This window comes from Etheostoma cragini, chromosome 7 (assembly GCF_013103735.1).
Source record: "Etheostoma cragini isolate CJK2018 chromosome 7, CSU_Ecrag_1.0, whole genome shotgun sequence".
NCBI lineage: Eukaryota > Metazoa > Chordata > Actinopteri > Perciformes > Percidae > Etheostoma > Etheostoma cragini.
Genome location: NC_048413.1, coordinates 1,888,765 through 1,907,225, shown reverse-complemented (window position 1 = coordinate 1,907,225; position 18,461 = coordinate 1,888,765). Strand labels below are relative to the sequence as shown.

General features: G+C 39.1%; 3 protein-coding genes and 1 long non-coding RNA gene across 4 annotated transcripts in view; 1 reads left to right on the top strand and 3 right to left on the bottom strand.

The window, feature by feature from the left end:
• The window catches only part of prickle3 (prickle homolog 3), a 21,371-nt gene extending 17,449 nt beyond the window's left edge, over positions 1–3,922 (bottom strand). The window contains exon 1 of the mRNA XM_034875548.1: positions 3,618–3,922. Coding sequence (XP_034731439.1) covers positions 3,618–3,659 — 42 coding nt within the window. The 5' untranslated portion in view covers positions 3,660–3,922. The remainder of the gene's footprint in view (positions 1–3,617) is intronic.
• A 1,086-nt stretch (positions 3,923–5,008) lies between these two features.
• plp2 (proteolipid protein 2) lies at positions 5,009–14,414 on the bottom strand. The gene is made up of 5 exons (XM_034875599.1): positions 13,961–14,414; positions 8,949–9,104; positions 7,648–7,746; positions 6,262–6,358; positions 5,009–6,123 (listed from the first exon to the last, which is right to left on the bottom strand). The coding sequence occupies exons 1-5, from the start codon at positions 14,057–14,059 to the stop codon at positions 6,110–6,112; spliced, it is 465 nt and encodes a 154-aa protein (XP_034731490.1). The 5' UTR covers positions 14,060–14,414; the 3' UTR covers positions 5,009–6,109.
• On the top strand, positions 9,274–15,207 carry LOC117947047. The gene is made up of 3 exons (XR_004657143.1): positions 9,274–9,404; positions 14,898–14,903; positions 15,198–15,207. It is a non-coding gene; the product is annotated as an uncharacterized LOC117947047 (long non-coding RNA).
• Positions 15,208–16,320: 1,113 nt separating this feature from the next.
• Positions 16,321–18,461, bottom strand: part of sypb (synaptophysin b) — a 12,349-nt gene continuing 10,208 nt past the window's right edge. Inside the window, exon 7 of the mRNA XM_034875583.1 lies at positions 16,321–16,356. The gene's annotated coding sequence lies outside the window, so the exon portion shown is untranslated. The remainder of the gene's footprint in view (positions 16,357–18,461) is intronic.

Sequence of the window (18,461 nt, the reverse complement as noted above, 5' to 3'; positions counted from 1 at the left end):
TGTGTAAAGCACTTTGAATTGCCCTGTTGCTGAAATGTGCTATACAAATAAAGCTGCCTTGCCTTGCCTTGCCTTAAAAAAAGAGTTTAATTTAAATAGACAGGAACCTGTAATGTACTCCTTACTGGCAGAAATGACAACTTTTCAGCCTTAACCCTTGAACATTAGCCTTCACCAGTTAGTTTTCCATTTCCTTGAATGTGTCCTTATCAGGACGAGTGTCCTGTATGGTAAGGCTACATGCTGTAGTGCCTTTCCTTTCCATTTTCTACAAAAGATAACGCGTCACATTTGAGGCCCAACAATAAGGTTTGCCTGTTGCTGCAAGTGAAGGATGTGATGGGAGTGGTGAGCGGGAAGTGTCTTCTAAACTGAGTGTGGCTAAGGTAAATATTACATTCACAAAAGTTCACATCAGCTCCCACGCTCCCACTTCAGAATGGCGTCGGACTTTTCATATCAAGTCCTTTGTTTTCACTAAGTGGGCGTAAGGTTTGATCACATGCCGCGCTGCCTCGGTTTGCTTGCGATCCTTCTTGCTACCAAGTAACTGTGTAACCAGGTAATGGACAAACTGAAAGCCTGCCAGCTTTGTTATCCGACACCAGAAGGCAACTGCATTGGCTCAGCAAGCGATGGCTTACAATGTCAAAAAATGGTGCATTGATAACCTGAATGACGTCATGAGGCCCACACTAAACTGTTACGTGAGTGCTACTTTTTAGGTGGGAGGGAAAGAGCTCTGCGCGCTGATCGGTTGATTAACCTAACAGAAGACAAATTGTCATTTGGGTTTTGCTGCTCTCCTCAATGTTGTGGTGTCAGAAGGGTTAAACATTAATAGAAGAGGTGAGAGGTCGGGGGGGGGGGCTTATGGACGTCTCCTCACTGGACACGATCAAAGAGACAGCCTGCAGGCCCAGCCCTCGCCGAGCCCCGGCTCCGCGGCAACACTGGTTCCTCCTCTCATGGTTTACGCGTCGCTGCTTCCTGCTGCCTCACACACAATGTTTAACATCTGGACGGGTCGTTCGGTTTCATCTGGGACACTGCTGTCGTGAGTGGGGACTCCATAGGCCTTTTCTTTCTTGTAATTTGTTTTACATGTTCTAGTAGGGAAAGCACAGGTTACTGCTTTACTGATTACACTAACAGAGGCTCCCTTCCCATCATAATCCCCTACGGGTTCCCTGCAAAGTGGACTGCACAGGGTCCTCCTCCATTATAAGTATGGTTCCAAATAGGAACCTTTGAATCTATTATTTCAGCGTTGTAACATTGCCACAGTAGCGGCGACGTCTCCAAGGAGTTTACATTACCACGGTAACGCACGATGGAAGTGATATCTAGGCTACCTTAGTGAAGCTGCAGCGTGTTTTCAAGTTGCAGAACTTCCCTTAACCAGGAGCAGGACTACTGTTTATGTTCACTGTGGAACGGAGAACCCAGCTTATGAGGGCCCTGACACCAAGGAAGCAAAATTCAATTTAGTCATAATGATATGTATTATTTACACCTTTGCTATATTTAGAAAGTCACTATCTAAAAAAGGTATCCATAACAGGAAAAAATAGCCCAACCAACTATTGGCTAACTAACATATCGCAGGTAAATGCACATTGTTACACTAGAAAAGTTACAAAGACACAAAACAATCATAACACAATTATTATAGTTTTCTATTGTTAAATACTATTATAATAATTATAATAATAATATAGGCTATTTACAAAGCAGCCTGAACAAAAAGACTTGTTTCATGTTTAGTCTAGGATTAAAATGGAATAAAGATAATCCATTATAACAGGTGACATTGACAAAATTACATTTGGGTATAATTATTGGAAATCTTTAATAATAATATTTGATGGATACTAGAGTTGTGTACCACAGTCCCTGAGTTACAGAAAATCATTGTAAGGATGACCAAGGATGACTCTATAGACGTATTGTTCATTTTATTCATATTAATACACAAAATGTTATTACCTAATTGGGATGCAGCTGCTAGGGGGAGGAAGACGTTTAATTTGTATTAAAATAAGTCTCCCAAATGATATCTGATCTAATAATATCATAACATAGACCCTAGATCAATCTATTTCCCGCTCTGATAATCTATAAATAATTTGAAACTTGTTAAGAAAAAATAAAGAAAAAATACGTGCACAGAGCTTAAGATACAGTCTTTGCCAACTTTGATGTAACATGAGTCCAAACTCACTTTTGGAGTCCTGATGTAATGGAGTGTAGGAGTATGAAATATTGATGGTACTCATCAATACTTCAGTGTAGTTACTGTATGTGTCAACAGGTGTCCTAAGCGTTTAAAGCCCTTACACAAAGAATATGGTCCATATCAACGCCAGGATCTATACAAAAATACTATCAGTGGTAACTATGTACATTAACTAAAGTACTTTTACTTAACTTTCCATTTTCTTCTACTAGACTAAAATTCAAACAGTATCGTCCTTTTTCCTCCACATTTCTTTGATAGCCTTAGTTACAAGCTACTTTTTAGATTACTAATACAACATATAACCAACACAGACATTATAATGCATAATCATATGAAGATAAGATCAGACTTGTATGTATAAATATTACATATAGTATATAAAGTGGGCTAATTAAAAGGGCCCTTCCCTTTCCAGCTGCAACTAAGCTGTAATGTACATGTACAGTAATGTACATGACTGCATTAAATAGTTATAATCCCATAATAGAAAAAAAACATTATTCTGACATGTACTGTACTTTCATATTTTTCAGCTCATACTTTTACATAAGTGAAATTTGAATTGCAGGACTTTGCCTTGTAACAGAATATTTCTAAAACGTGTTAATGGTACTTTTAAAAAACACATGTATAGCCTGTACAAACTCAGGTCTGGTTTGCTATTAGACTAGAGTGTTAGGTCTAAGAAGTGTACAAGTATACACTACTTGTACACTTCTTACACCTAATGCACTAGTTGGATACCTTCCAAGTGTGCTGCACAGCCAGATGTTTCAGGGCCACACAGCTGTTAGTCTGGTCCCAAAACCAGCCTTGGTTAGTAACTTGACCTTATACAGGCTAGGCTGTGTTTGGGGCAAAATTCCAGCCAGCACATCATCTTACAGAGTATCCATTGTTGTAGTGAAAACTTGACAAATGTAATAAACACGTTCAGGTTCCAGCAACCTGCTCAGGTGAAAATCTCTGACGTTGCGTACGTGACCCCTCCTGACTGCACCAGGGGAGCCCCAAAATGACTCAATAAAACAAAGAATGTACTTTCTGGTACACGGTTTGAATAACAAATAACCTAACAGAATGTGTTGTAAATATATAAAAGGAGTGGGCCATTTCTTTGGTTTGGTTTTTGACGCAAAAAATGATGTCGAGACAAAAGCCAGGTGAAGGTGGGACAAGGTTCCGCTTGGGCTGCTTTTAGTGTGGGACTTCAATAGACTACAGGCTTATTTCAGGTCTAAGTATTACAGGGGGACAGAGAAAGGCATTAAACATCTTAAAGTAGGTTTTCTGATTAAATAAGATGATATAGAAGTGTTTACTAACTAAGTTTTGAAAGTCATTAAGAAATATTAGGCAAAGAATAGACACTTACCGAGCGGTTCGAGCGTCGCTTTTTAGATCCGCGCAGAAACATGGTGTCGGTTAGAAGTTAAAAACACAAAAATGCGTATTAAAACGAACAAACGGGGGGAAACACCGAGGTATTTTAAGTCACGCAGCCTGTGCTGAACAAACTACATGATGTCCCCCTCCAGCTTGCCCCGGACTCCTCCTTCCGCCCTAACCCTTAGCTAGCTTCTTTGGCAACTGACAAGCTAGCCTAACTGAAAAACGAGACTTGTGACTGACCTTTCAAAGTAATACACGTATTAACTATACATATGACATTTCGTAAGCAGAGATAAAGTAAAAGCTACATTAAAACCACCTTTTTAATGAATACACATAACACCATTTTAGTAGTCCAGATAGTTCCTGGCAAACTCTTAGAATTCAAACGGATAACGTCCCTGCTTTTATTTTGAAGGCCCAGGCGCTAAACAGCCATCATGGCAGACCGTACCTGGCTAACTTGACGAAGAGCTCCAACTTTACCTCCCCTGTCCATAAACCTGAACACGGGCCGCGGTAACTGCCCCAAAGTTTGCCATTTACTTCACCTAGGCTACAAGGACTACATACAAATGCGTCTCCCTCGACAAAGGGTTAGAAATCCCTCACACTTTCTGATTTATACCATGTTTAGTCTTTATTTATTATCTGAAGTCTGGTTGTTAAATCGGGAAAACACTCAGGGAATGGGAGGAGGTTTTTGCATATTTCTAAATAAATATTTAGACGAGGAAATATGTACACGTGTTTGGGGGGGAAGTTATTGAAGTCGGACTGCCACAGCAACAGCAACAACAACATGGGGGAATTAGGAATTAGAAAAAGAAGTCAGTATGAGCCCAAACAAAGGATTATCATTCCACTGTAGGTCTTTAAAATGACATGGGCCTAGTGTACTGTAATGGTCATTGCAACTGAAAGGCAGCAGCACAGAGGACAGCAAAACAGGAAAGGATTTTCATAATGTAATCTGAAAATGAAACAGCATGCACAACTGTCTGCAATGCAAACATGTCAGATGAGATTGGAGATCAGAGATGCTGTAGGTAGGTACAAATCTTGGCAGAGTGTAAAAAAATATAATTCCTAGGGAACATCTAAACAACAATAAAAAAACACCATAGCTATATTGATGTTTTTGCAATTACATACTAACTCTTGCCCTTGCTGATGGGACAGTGATCTTTAAATGACCGATTCATTCCAGATGTGTAGCAATCTGCTTCCATCTAGTGGTAATCTGATAGAAGACAACTTCCATCCCAAGTACAGCCGCCAACACATGCAATCAATTTTGGTTTTGTTGAATAAAGCCATAAACATCATGGTTGAGTAGTACGATTGGTGTACAAAATATGTGACAAAAACAGATTTCCTTTGTAGTAATAATGGCTTTTATTTCCCAAAGCAAGGTTGCTTTGCATTTTGAAATTACAAACTGCAGACTTTTGTGAAGCATGTTAGAAAAAAATAATATAAGGCAATGTTTTACTAGGAAAAATAACCACCAAAGGGTAGAGGAATAAGTTACAGAACCTTTTAAAATTGCGATATTCACATAATAAAATTCCTTTCTTCTTTTCTTTTTCTATCTCCATCACAAAAACATAAACCCAAAAAAAAAAACTGGACTGTATTACAATAGTAAGAAAAGAATAACCTGAGCAAGAGACAAAGTAGAACCTGGTGAATGACACTGTTGAATGTGGTTGATGGTTAGTGGACGTCTAATGCCTCTGATGATGCACACTAAACTAATTAATACCTAATATAATATATCCTTTATTAATTAGTACAAAGACAGCCAAAAGATTGCTGATTAGGCCACTTCAAATGTTTAGGCTTCAAGAATATAAGCTGAAAAAGAGGAAGGAACTGGTTAATTTGAATGAGACGTTAAGGCACTGTAACATACGGGGAGCACTCTAAAGAGCAATGATTAAATAAGAGAGAAGGAAATGTTTGGCCAGCTGAGAAACCTCTCTGGAAATACAAAAATCCACACTCAGGACGTGCATAATTAGGATGTTAAACAATTTCTAACTACCCGATCATGTGTCAGTTACTTCTTAAGTCCAAATGGCAGAGTTACTTCTTACTACAGCGATCCTTTAACAGTAGATGTGTATTAGACAAGCTGCTTGATGACATCCATTGGCTGGTATTTACAGTTTTCCCTTTTTAATCAGTGGTACATTAAGGTTTGTGAGGGAAATTCGTCGTGTGGACACGATTTTGTTTTGTCTTGACGTGCAGGCAGTACCACTCACTTTGGCTACGTCGCCCTCCTCTCGGGCACGTCCCTTAAAGAAATCTCTCATCTGTTCCCACCATACAGTAGCATTGATTAAACTGTGACCTGGTCATTTTATTGTCCATTGTCCTTTCTGATCCACTCGTTTGTCAACTTCTGCACAACTTCCTCTCTGTTCTTCTGCTGAATTCTTGGCAGACGTGCATGTGTCGGAGAGCTTAAACTCTCTCGTCTGTAAAAAAAAAAGAAAAAGACAAAAAAAGCTAAACATTGGAGATAAAACGTGTTGTGCATATCAAAATAAAGCAGCTTATTGTCACGTCGAGTGTGTTTTGTGTGTATCATAAAAGTGAACATCTGTCGCTCTCACCGGTAGAAGCTGCCGTGTGCTGCATGGTGCCCTTGACTTGCAAAAAGATGGTGTAGGTGTCGTAGGCGAACAGTATGCCCGCGATCAAACCAAAGACCTGATAAACAACAACTCAGCATCAGAATCCCAATAATAATAAACTATCAAAATTACTGGACACATAAAACACCTCAAAGTTGCATCATGCAAACAAAATGTAATATGTGAAAACACTATAATGTGCTCTTAATAGAATAACTTATGTTTAATAGCTAAAGACAAATGGCTTTAAAAATGTCAGAATGGCTGTTCTGCTAACACCAGAAGACATTTGAAGTCCCAGACTGCTATCATGTTGATTTGAGGGTGTACAAACTACATAACTGATCGTAGATGAGACATACTGATTACAAGATGATTCCACAACTGGAGTAATAACTGTAATTTTCAACAGAAACATGCAGGAAGTGATTCAAATGTGTGTATGTTCAGGTGCAGATGGTCTTGCACACGCCACAAGAAAGATACCAGACGGCACACCACGCAAGTATTTAAAGAAGTGAAATAGTTCATAAAAAAATGAATAGACTGATTAAAAAAAGAAAAAGAAACTACAAACGGATTCTTAGAGAAAATAATATGACATGTCCTTAATCTAATATAAAGCAAACAGAGACCGGGGAGTGGTGCTTTGTGTTGGGAGAAACTTGAATATGATCATTTCTTGTGATGCCACTGCAGGCTTCACTCTTTGATTCCTTGTTACTGCACCTCATCCTTCTAGAAAGACGTCAGCTGTATCAACCCCATCCTCACCTCACCCTGCTTGTGTATGGGTTTAGTTCTCATGTCACTCCAGCTGCTTTTTAATTTCCCATGAAGTTGTGATGACTCTTATTGCATTATTAATAGAATCCGGGGCTGTATGCTGTTCTCTAACTTGGGCCTGAGTGTGTGTTCCAACAGTCTACCACCCTGCCTTCTTTTCCCCATGCACTCTAAATGGATGCCACTCTTTTCTCATCCCAGACTCATCGCCAAGGTTTTCCAACTACTGTGGCTGTTATGGTATGTTTTATCTGTTCTTTGTTTTGTGTAAAGTGAAAAATGTTGTGTGTGGACATGGGACTGGAAGCTGTACTGGTGTATGGTGTCAGGAAGGAAGCATGACATATGATTTGTTATGGGCATATTACTTAATACTGACTCAGTGTGTTCCCTTAGAGAGTGTGTGTTTGTTTAACACATCAGACGTTGAGAAAACCCCCCTTGGTATCAGTTTCAACACCTAAGCATACATGTATACGATAAAACTGATCCATTGATAACAGTTAATGGTTGTCAAAACAGACAATAAAACATGCACGTGGACAGTTTCAGCATTCAATTTACGGCGCCATAACTGACCCCGCCTGCGATGCGAGCGCCGTCCCCGGACCCTCCGATTACACAGATCAGAGAGGTGATGATGTAAAGGACCGCACCAATACCGGCACGGAAAAGATCCTGCACACAAGGGAGAAACAGCAGATGAAGCATTGTGTGTGTGTGTGTGTGTGTGTGTGTGTGTGTGTGTGTGTGTGTGTGTGTGTGTGTGTGTGTGTGTGTGTTAGAGCACGACCAATATATCAGCGGGCCGATATTAGGCATTTCCCCAATCTATCGGTATTTGCATTAATAATGTCTGATAAAAAAAATATATAAATAATGTATAATCATTCATCAGAATCATGTATAATGACGAACAAATGATTCTGGTGAATGATTACTTAAAAAAGACAAAAAAAACGGACTGTCAACCATGTTATGAGTGTTGGCGTTTCATGGTTTGTCCACCAGAGGGCGCTCTACAACGTCCCGGTTGGCAACACTGATTTTTTTTTTTGTTATAGTGTTTTTGTTGAAAGGAATTTAAGTTTCATATCTTCATAAGTTTGTATTTTTATACATTTTATTTATCAGAACTTTTGTCATGAGCCCTGTCTCTGCCTGGTAACATGCTGATTGGAGTTTGATGACTTTCACCTGTTTCTGCTCTGCTCTGCCTCACCCTCGTTACCTACCAGCTGCACTGCATTCACCACTCATCATGTCCTGTATATAATGCCTTGTTTTTCAGTCCTCACTTGTCAGATCGTCTGCTACCAGTACCGGTTACCTGCCTGTTTTGGGAAAAGCCTTTTGACTCTCGACTGATCCCGGATCCGCTCAATTGCTTCCGTGTTCTCCTGCTGCGGACTTCTCGGATCATCCAGCTCCTGCTCTCTACTGGGGATCTACACATGTGCTGATTTTTGGATTTCCCGGTACCTCTGAAACTCCCATACCCCCAACCCTATAATAAACTATTGAACGTGACGCTTTTGTGGTCCTCATCTTGTTTGGTGTCTGACAACTTCAATATATTTTCATGTTCCTCTGTTCTTTTGTGACACCAAAACAAATTATTATCATCATATTGTTTTAGAGAGAACTCATAGATAACTAATGTTAGGGAAATCTGTTATGTTTGGTTACGCGTTTCTGTATTATTATTTTAAAAATATCGGATTATCAGATTTTTACATTACAAAATATTTGTATCGGTATTGGCCTTAAAAATCCTTTATCGGTCGGGCTCTAGTGTGTGTGTGTGTGTGTGTGTGTGTGTGTGTGTGTGTGTGTGTGTCTGTTGTAAGACCATGTGCCAAGACATGCAGGGGACTCACGCTCCAGACCCAGTTGACCACTAGAATCTGCTTGTCCATCTCCATCATGAAGATGCCGAAGAAGACCATGGCGAAGATCATCTCGCAGATGGCGACGGCCGAGTAGCCTCCATACATGGACGCAGCGTAGCAGATGATGATAATGAAACTGATCAACTAAGAGAGGATGGGGGGAAGCAATAAACAGAGGTATTAACGATTTTGGAAATGGGGAAGATCTTCCAGATTACATCAGGGTCGGGCTGGGCGAAATGGAGAAAATCAGATATCACAACATTCTTGATCAAATACCTCAATCTCTATATTGCGACGATATAGTATAGTAGGAAAAGCACAGCTGTAATTGATAACCTTCATAATGGCTCAAATTCATCAAGTTTCCCAGTGAGCTATTTCAGTGAGTCAGTATACACAATACCAGGGCCTCTCTTAAGTGGAACGCAGCCATCATTACTGGTCAATTATAGAACAGCTAGACCAGTCTGGTAAGTTCAGAAGATGACATAAGTTTAGTGTAATGCAGCCTCTTATGCAATAATACTACTGTTCCTAAGTACGTTAAACGTCATGTTGTCCTCGAGTCAAATTGACCCGTTTCCCTATATCAATGTTGTTTTTAACTACCCAAAATAACATGATTTATTCCACACTACGCTCTTGGCCAAGTACAAATCTCTACTTTCATTCATTTGGGGGCGTCTTATACAATTTTATAGCATTTGGAAAAAAAGTGTTTTTGAAATAGTATTGAGTAAAAGTTGACATAGTCCAGTCTTTGATTATCCATCAACATACCTTACTTTAATTTTAGTCTAAATAATTCCTAATTTATGCTTTTTTAACTCAAACATTAGGTATAATGTCCTATAAATGAGGTTTATTGACCATAAATTCTAAAAAATAACTGGAAAACTAAAGTTAATAAATGTTATGTAGTGTTGAAAACGTCAAAAAAGTGAGAAACATTGAAAAAAAGTGTCAAAAGTGTTGAAAAAAGGGACAAATACATGAGGAAAAGTGAAAAACATAGATAAAAAGTGTCAAAAAAGTGTTCATTTTCCATTTCTTTTTCAAGACAACACAAGGGTTATACAAAATCTAAGACGACATCAAGTCCAATATATCCATATTGATGTAATATGGATATATTGGCCAGCCCTACATCAGGGCTACGCCAGGAAACTAACTGCCCAACTTTCTTCTGTTAAACTTTGCAGATGACTTGATGGAACAGCTGCAATTCACCTGAGAGAGGACGACTCATCTCTGCGCTCAGGAATAGAAAATGTTAATGTCTGTGTCCACTCAATAGCCAAGGCCATTTGGACAGTAAATCCCTCCAACGAGGGCATAACTGTTTCATTTACTCCAGTCGGTTCCCAATTCAGCATCCACATAATAACAAGCGTTTTGGCCAAGAAAAAGGCTGCTTTCTTTTTCCATTTTATGGCACGTGTTTGTTCTATGACACTCTTCTTTTTCCATATGAGGGGAAAAATTCAGCATGCATTCTTCTCAGTCCATTCCACGGAAATGCTGCCAATGTGCAACAAATCATAAACTGAGCCAGCCTACGGCCCTCAACCAGGATCAGCCCTTTCTTTTTCAATGCTGCTATTGTTTGCCACTGTCAAACTGCGTGGGTCGATACATTCACACAACACGGACACATGACAGCTGGGAAGGAGTGGACATTTCAAGTAGGCTACTTACAATACCAGTCCTTACATCTAACCATTTAGTGTACTTGAGGACACCGAACAACATTCCTTGTATTGGCCTTTCCAACGTGGATTTATTTATTTATAATTCACTCGCACAGCCCTGCACATTTGCAAAAGTTCTTTTACATCTGTGACACATGTAGCCTACATTTGACATGTTTATGAACTCAAAAAACCAGAAAGCCGCCCACTTTAAAGATGCAACTAACAAATTGATTAATTGTTTGGTCTAAACATCTGAAAAGAAGAACAGTACGAAAACAAAATATTACATTTAACACAGAGAAACATATTTTCACATTTGAATCGCTGGGACTATTACATGTTCGGCATTTTTGCAAGAAAATGACTTATTATTAAAATTTGTTGGAAATGAATTTTCTTTCATCTAACTAATCCATTAATTGTTGCAATTACACACCGTATATTATCACTTATATGGCCAATATTTCTATTTTCCCATAGCTTGGAATTTTTTTAATTTATATTACTTTTTGCATTTCTTATGATGACTCTTCTCACCCTGCACATATTGTATCAGCATAAGAGACATCTTATAACAACTACAAAAGATATAATAAAGTTAGAATGACATTATAAACTGTGGTTACATGCATACAACCCACTGTGTTCTACAACCTTTCTTGTGACAAGTCAAATCATTTATTTTTGGAACGCTTACTTACTAAATCAGACTCTCTGAGTCTGCGTTCCAAGAATAAATGATCTCTGATGTTTATTTTGAAAAAAGCACGTCTTGCACATTGCAATGTTTTATTCTCAGACACATCACTTAGCAGCCGGTGTCCAATCACCGCGGTCTATGATACACACATGACGTTACACTGACTAGCCCTGCATCTGTCACTGCTGCCCCCCCCCCCCCCCCCCCCCCCCCCCCCCCCCCCCCCCCCCCCCCCCCCCCCCCCCCCCCCCCCCCCCGGCAACTGTTCCACAAACGCTCAGCCGGGCCAGATGTATCAGTAGTCCGTGTGTTCTGGAGACAGGCACAGGGAGCCTCTGTGGACCAGAGTGGCGACCGAGGCCAAGGTCCCACACAAAAGAGACTTTATGCGGGCGGAGTCGGCTGCTCTGAGGACAAGCCATCACGCACAGAGAAACAACCGCTACACAAGAGCCCCTCAGAACAAGAAAGGCTCCGAGATGTCGATGTTTTCTACAGCGGGCCGGATCCGTTTGCGTGGGTCAGGCTCTTTAAGAATCCGGGTTCGGATCTGGTCGCGTCAGTGTAACGAGCCGCTCTTTTAAAAATGATAGAAATAGTTGGGAACGCTAGGCTAATTATAGCCAGCAGCAACATGAGAGCCGAGAGCTAGTCCACGGCACAGAGACACACCAAACAGCAACGGTTGCTAGGGAAGTCACTTACAATTTGGGGCGTTTTTTTTTTTTTTTAAAAGCACTTTCCACTGCTCACTAAACCATGATTGTAGAGAGCAAAATGGAAAGTTCCGTTTCAGTGCATCACTCTTCTGCTCATCATCTAACCCTTTACATACGGAACTGTCCTTCTCCTGCATACTTTCTTACACCCTTTTCTTTTGATTAAGACATTCTTCAATGAAGGAGAAGGAAATGGTTTCCAGTCATAAGACAATGTAATATTCATAATATTAAAAGCAAGCTGCAAATTCAGCTCAGGGCATGACTCATCCTGACTTATCACTCCTGGCCTGACTAAAATGAGCTTTACATGGGTGTGTTGTGTGACTGTGATCTGTATGTTGTTCTGCAGCTTCAAACATGTCCGAGTACGTCCATGCCTCTAAAGAAAAGACCAAACTAAATAACAGTAAATGTTATTCGGCGAGGCGTGGGAACCTTGCCGTCATAACTTGCCGACGGCTGAATTATTAGCTTTAGATTTTAGGTTTATCAGCTGAAAGACTTAAACCTGACTGCTGGGGTTAAGCACCCTATTTCATATTAGATTGGACATTACAAGCACTAATGTAAGACATGTGTCTTCCTGTTTCACTCATTCATCTCCCTGCACTGTAAACTAGTTCAGTCACGCACCATCAGAGATGACTTCCTTTAGGCTTTATCAGGTTCCAGTAAAGACGAGAGAGGAAACAACAAACTAGCGAGTGTCTGCTCTCTGTGAAAAAGCACCAAACACCAAAAGACGTGTGCTAAGCAATTCACACATTGTTTCTTCGGAACAAACTTCACACTGGAAGCCTGGAATTTCCATTACCTCTGAAAAGAAAAACACTTTACAGTGGGTGGACCACCAGCATCTGAGAGCTTGCTTTATAATGAGTCCATTGGGTTATAAGAACAGAACTTTACTCTACTCTCTTATAACGGGTATAGTAATAACACAGTAGTAGTCTTTAGCTCTGTAAGCCGTGAGATGAATAGTAATACTGTAGCACGTACCTGCCCAGAATCTGATTAAAAAAAACTTTAAAAATGCAGAACTTAAGTTAAGTATTTAAGGTCAAAGTGAGTCATGTGTTAAGACAACACAGCGCTGTGACATGCAAACAAAGGCAATCATGTGTAAACGGTGGTGAAGGACAGTATAAATAAAGTCTTCCCAAACAGACAGGAAGTGGTTTTTTATATTACAGGAATTGAAACACTTAAACCCCACACACCTAACTTATATTATTGTATTATATCACTGGGAATGAAGTATTATTCTGATGTTTCTACTGTTGCTTCTGTATAAAGTAAAGTATATTCCTGTAAATTAGAGCCATAAAGTCACTTAATGAGCCTTTATACTCATAGGAATGTGATATACATTGCATTTTCTCCTCACCACATTCAGGCTACTGCTTCTCTGCCCACATATAGTATGCAGCCAGTGGTAATAAGTAGAAAAAGGAGTTAACCCCATGTGACCTTTCATCTGTCATTAACGCTCAGCATTTGGCTCTTTGGTGCCAAAAGAGAAAACAGTGGAGCAGAAGTGACAGGTGGGAACCCCTTAACCCCTGTCCGTGATCCCCCAACCCCCCCAGACCACATGCTTGGCATTCCTCGACAAGACTGCTTTAAAAAAAAATAAAAAAGAGATAAATCAGCTTTTCACGACGAAAATAGAGAATATTGGTGACAGAAAAAGCAAATATCTCTCCTCTTTGTGAGAAAAATCAATAACTACCACCATTAACCCACTTTATATTAAATATTAATTGGTTGCAGGCTACTTAAAACACACTTAACACACATTATAACCACGTTTCGGAAACAGTTGTATTGGAAAACAGAAGCTAATTGTTACATGTTAAATGCTCACGTCGGTGAACTTACTATTTCTGCTGCGAGGATAACCCCTTTTTGGGTTTTCACGTAACTTTTCAGCTTCTCCACGCAGTTAGCAGCGGGGCTGGACGCGGTTGTATCAGCCATTCTGTAACAACTAACTTATTATATACCGAGCGTATGTCTGTGAGCCTTATCGCCAGCAACCGACGAACAGCGTTTGAATAAAGTCGCTAAAGAAAAAATATTCCAGTGTTTTAACGTTACGGCTGCAGCTCAGTTGACAGTTAGCTTGATTTTTTTCCCCTCCAAGGCGGATGAATCAACGTCTCCGCTGTAAAAGTCTCCGTGAAGTGTACACTGGCTGAGCTCGGTCACGACCACAGCAGCTCCACATGAACTCTGCCTCTGTGTGAGGAGGGAGGGCCGGGCTGAGGAGCTCACAGCGGGGCGTTGGCTTTCACTTTTCTCAGTGGGAGTTAGCTGTTGGCACTTTGGCACCACCGAGACGAGCTGCTTCGGTGCTGCCTTCATGGGCTCCTCGTAAACTAGACACACCTGTTGCAGTTGTTGTTCATTAGTGACTAATGTACCCAATTATTGAACTTTATACTTCTGTTCAGTGGTGGAAGAAGTACTCAGATCATCTACTTAATCCTCCTGTTGTCCCCGGGTCAAATTTGACCCCTTTAAAAAATGTCTATATCTGAAATATGGGTTTCTTTGTAACTAAATTACCAAAACAAATAATTCATTCCTGACCAAAACTCATCTGAACGTTTCTCTGATGTTAACAATTAGTCAAAATAATTCATAATTTCTGCTTTTTTAACTTAAATATTAGGTATAATTCTGTATAAATGAGGGTTATTGACCATGAATTCCAAAAAGTAGTGTTAGTAAGGTGGTGTTAGTTAAAAGTCAGATGAAGGGACAGAAGTGTCAAATTCTTTTGTCTGTTTTTGACGCGGGAGGACAACACAAGGGTTAAGTAAAATTAGAGATAGTGTAGACATAAGCCTTCCATTCAAAATCTTATTCATGTAAGAGTGCAAAGGTATTATAAAAAATACACATTTCATTTTCAGTTCATATTGTTGCAGTCGGTAAGGGCGGAGCTCATATTAATTACTTTTGTAGCCTGTGGCTGTGTAGCTACATCTATAATAATATATCATATTGTATGTGTTGATTATATTTAGTATTGTAATAAATGATCAGAAGCTGTGAATCTGAGAATTAACTAGTAATAACTAAAACAGGTAACCTCAAAATTGTAGTTGAGTACAGGACCTGAGTACATGTACTTACTATCCAATGCTGACAGTGAAGAAGTACTCGCATGTTTTAGTGGCAATACCACAATGTATAAATACTCTTTATCAAGTAAAAGTCCTCCATTCGAAATTCTACTTGAGGAAAAATACTAGCATCAAAGCACTAAGTACTAGCATCAAAACATACTAAAGTAAAAGTACCCCTAATGCAGAATGGCCAATTTCAGAATAATTCAGGATTATGATTAATGATGCATTGTTGTGTTGTTGCAGTGAGTAAAGGTGGTGCTTAGAGTACCTGGGTATTACCTGGGTAAATGTACTTTTCACTACTTCTAATCAAGCAAAGGTGGGCTTCCTTGTCGCAGCAACATGTCTACATGTGTATGAATGTTACATGCATTGTTCTAGAATAAACCAGCAAAAAGTATATAAAATAGTTCAAATAAGTTGCTACAACTTTATAGTACTTCTCATTAGTTATTGCATCAATAATTCTTATGATTACTGTATCACATTGACAAGCGCCATTCTCGATAATGCCTACTTTTACTTTTGATATTTTACGTTGAATTTGTTGTACTTTTACTTAAATACAATTTTAAAGGCTCCTTTACCGGTCATTTTTGTAGTGAGGTGCACAGCCAAATATTTATATCCGATATCTCAGTGGTATTTCCAATAGTTCTTGAAAGCATCATATCCCAATTATTGATGGGTTATATTTTTTCAGATTTACAGTTGAGGTTGTGGTTTAGAATTTAGTATGAGACACAGCTGGTGAGAAATACCTAACATTGGTCTACATATTGTTAATTAAAAAGCCTTGATATGGATTTGCTTTGACAATGGCCCACTGACAAGACCTGCACACTAATCACAGATGGCTCTACCTCTGTGTGCACAGGACACTCCATGGAATTATTACAGTACACATCATTACAACATACGATCATCATGTATTATTATGTTTATTTTCTTGATTCTAAGGACTCAGAGGAACATTACCCACACTGTGATAGTCATATTGGATTCCTTGAGCTGTACACTTTAATTTGAGTGTCCATTAACTACAAAAGGCAAAAGAAATCAAATCAAATGAACTAACTTATGATCTCATAATGAGTCTTGGAGAACTACACTGCGCCTACAAAGCACAATGACAGCCTCTGTCGGTCTTCCTTGCGTATGGACATTTTGGGAGGTGTCTGAGGAAACTAGCGTTACAACTTATTCATAAAACCGATTATTAACACTTTAAAACATACTTTTAGTAAACAAACAGGCAATCAGCCTATGAACAGAAGTACACATTTTAACCTTCAAGAGAATAATTTCAAGTTTATTTCATTTTTGTTTCACATGGATCCCATATAATAAGAATACAGTAGAATTCTGGAGAGTCTTGGATGTTTTTTTTCTCGGACTTATCATTATCATAAATACTAATATGAATACATCATACACAATAAACACAGCACTATCCAAGGGCGTAGAGAGAGAGAGAGAGTATCACAAGACATCATTCACCACTAACGACAGAGTATATTTCATTTCATTTCAGCATATTTATAAGAGCTACAGTGAAAGAGAGAGAAAGACAGAGAGAGAGAGAAAAGAACATGTGGGGAGGACTAGAGGAAGAGAGAAAGCCAGGTGTTTCTACACCGCCTGAATCAAATAACCCTGATTAAAAGGATAAAAAAAAAAGAAAAAAAAAAGAATCCAAGGCTGTGCAATGGATCGATATATACTGGAGATGGATAACAGTTCATCCTGGTGAGGACTGTGGAAGCAGAACTACCATCCAGACGTGTCTCTAACCACTTGGCAAACACGAGCTGGTGTATCCAAACAGAGGATTGGCAGTAGGAAAGGTATTTATATTTGGGGGAAAAAAGTAATTATTGCAGCACTTACTTTGTGCTTTGAGTTGAGTGTAGCAGAGCTGCTGCATGTGCTGTGCAGTAACCACTATGATGGATCAAACATAGCACGGTATTACTGCGGAGTCTAACCTTCCTGTAGCTTTAAGCCTCTCAAATATGCTAAGGGATGCTTTAGGCTATAAGGACGCATGCAGTAAATTCACCTTTAGAAACAGAAGGGGAAAAAAAAGGAAATTGAGGATGCAGGAGAAGTATATATGAAGACATACTGTTTAAATCGCCTCATTAGAATATGTGTTTAGTCCTTTAACATACATTATTGTCATTTGCCTACAGTTAATGTTAATGTGAGTATGCATACGTCTCTGATTACAGCGGGATAGAATAGAAACACCAGTTAAAAAACTAAATGACTCTGTCTTCCACATACCAGGCGATGAAAACAGGACGCGGATTCATTGACGACATTAGTTCCATCCCATTACATAAATCCAAAGAAAGAAAGAAACACACACGTCGCTAAATCTGTTGTTCACTGCCCCGCTTCCCAATTTTCCTACTGATAGCGCACTACAGCGGTTTCTGTAACAGCACAGCAAATATGAGATGCTACCATGCTCACTAATTTCCTTAACCGGATGCAATGTTTGATCTTATAAGTCAGGATTTAAAATGTGTGTATCAGAAGAGGTCATCCTCGTTTGATAGTGCTATCTGATGGAAAAATATATATAAAAACATAACGTTGAAACGACATACTTCAAACCTGCTAAACACATATTCACTGTTAGTACTATAAATTGATCTGCTCACTTTATATATTGTTAATTCTGTTTTTCTTTCTATATTTGCCACCATATTTTCAGTAGCCTTCCCCTCCATTAATAAATCTCAAATTTCAAAAAGGAAAAAAAAAGATTTTTATAGACTGAGATGAATAAATGAAAACATTATTGTACTGTATGTGAATAATTTAGGGGATTGAAGGGCGAAGGCTAAACTATGTGAGCTCCTAAACAGAACCAAAATAAATGCAATTGAATAACTCTGTGCTCAACATTTGTTGTATAACAACTTTTTATGGAGTGCACAATTATTCAACTGTGTACATATAATCATATATATATCAGCATGTTGATATTTACACAGCACAGACAAATACATTCTCCCGAGTTAAATAGTACTACAATGTTTTTTTGTTTTTTCTCCATAAATGTAAGTCTTTTTCCATTACAAGATTTCTCTTAAATGTTCGTCAACGAATGTTTTGGTATTTGTACTCAAGTTTTTCTCGTATAACCAAACAGACAATCCTCGGTTGTCTTCTACAGTTAAATACATTACGAGAATAAACATCATGTTACAGCTAAGACCCGTTTCCCC

Bases quoted from the DNA above. Each gene is read 5' to 3' on its own strand.
- plp2 (XM_034875599.1), bottom strand. From the start codon at position 14,059: ATGGCTGATACAACCGCGTCCAGCCCCGCTGCTAACTGCGTGGAGAAG. The intron at 7,747-8,948 runs GTGAGTCCCCTG...CCTTGTGTGCAG, and splicing joins TGGTCAACTGGGTCTGGAGC to GATCTTTTCCGTGCCGGTAT. The intron at 6,359-7,647 runs GTCAGTTATGGC...GTTGTTTATCAG, and splicing joins GCGCTCGCATCGCAGGCGGG to GTCTTTGGTTTGATCGCGGG.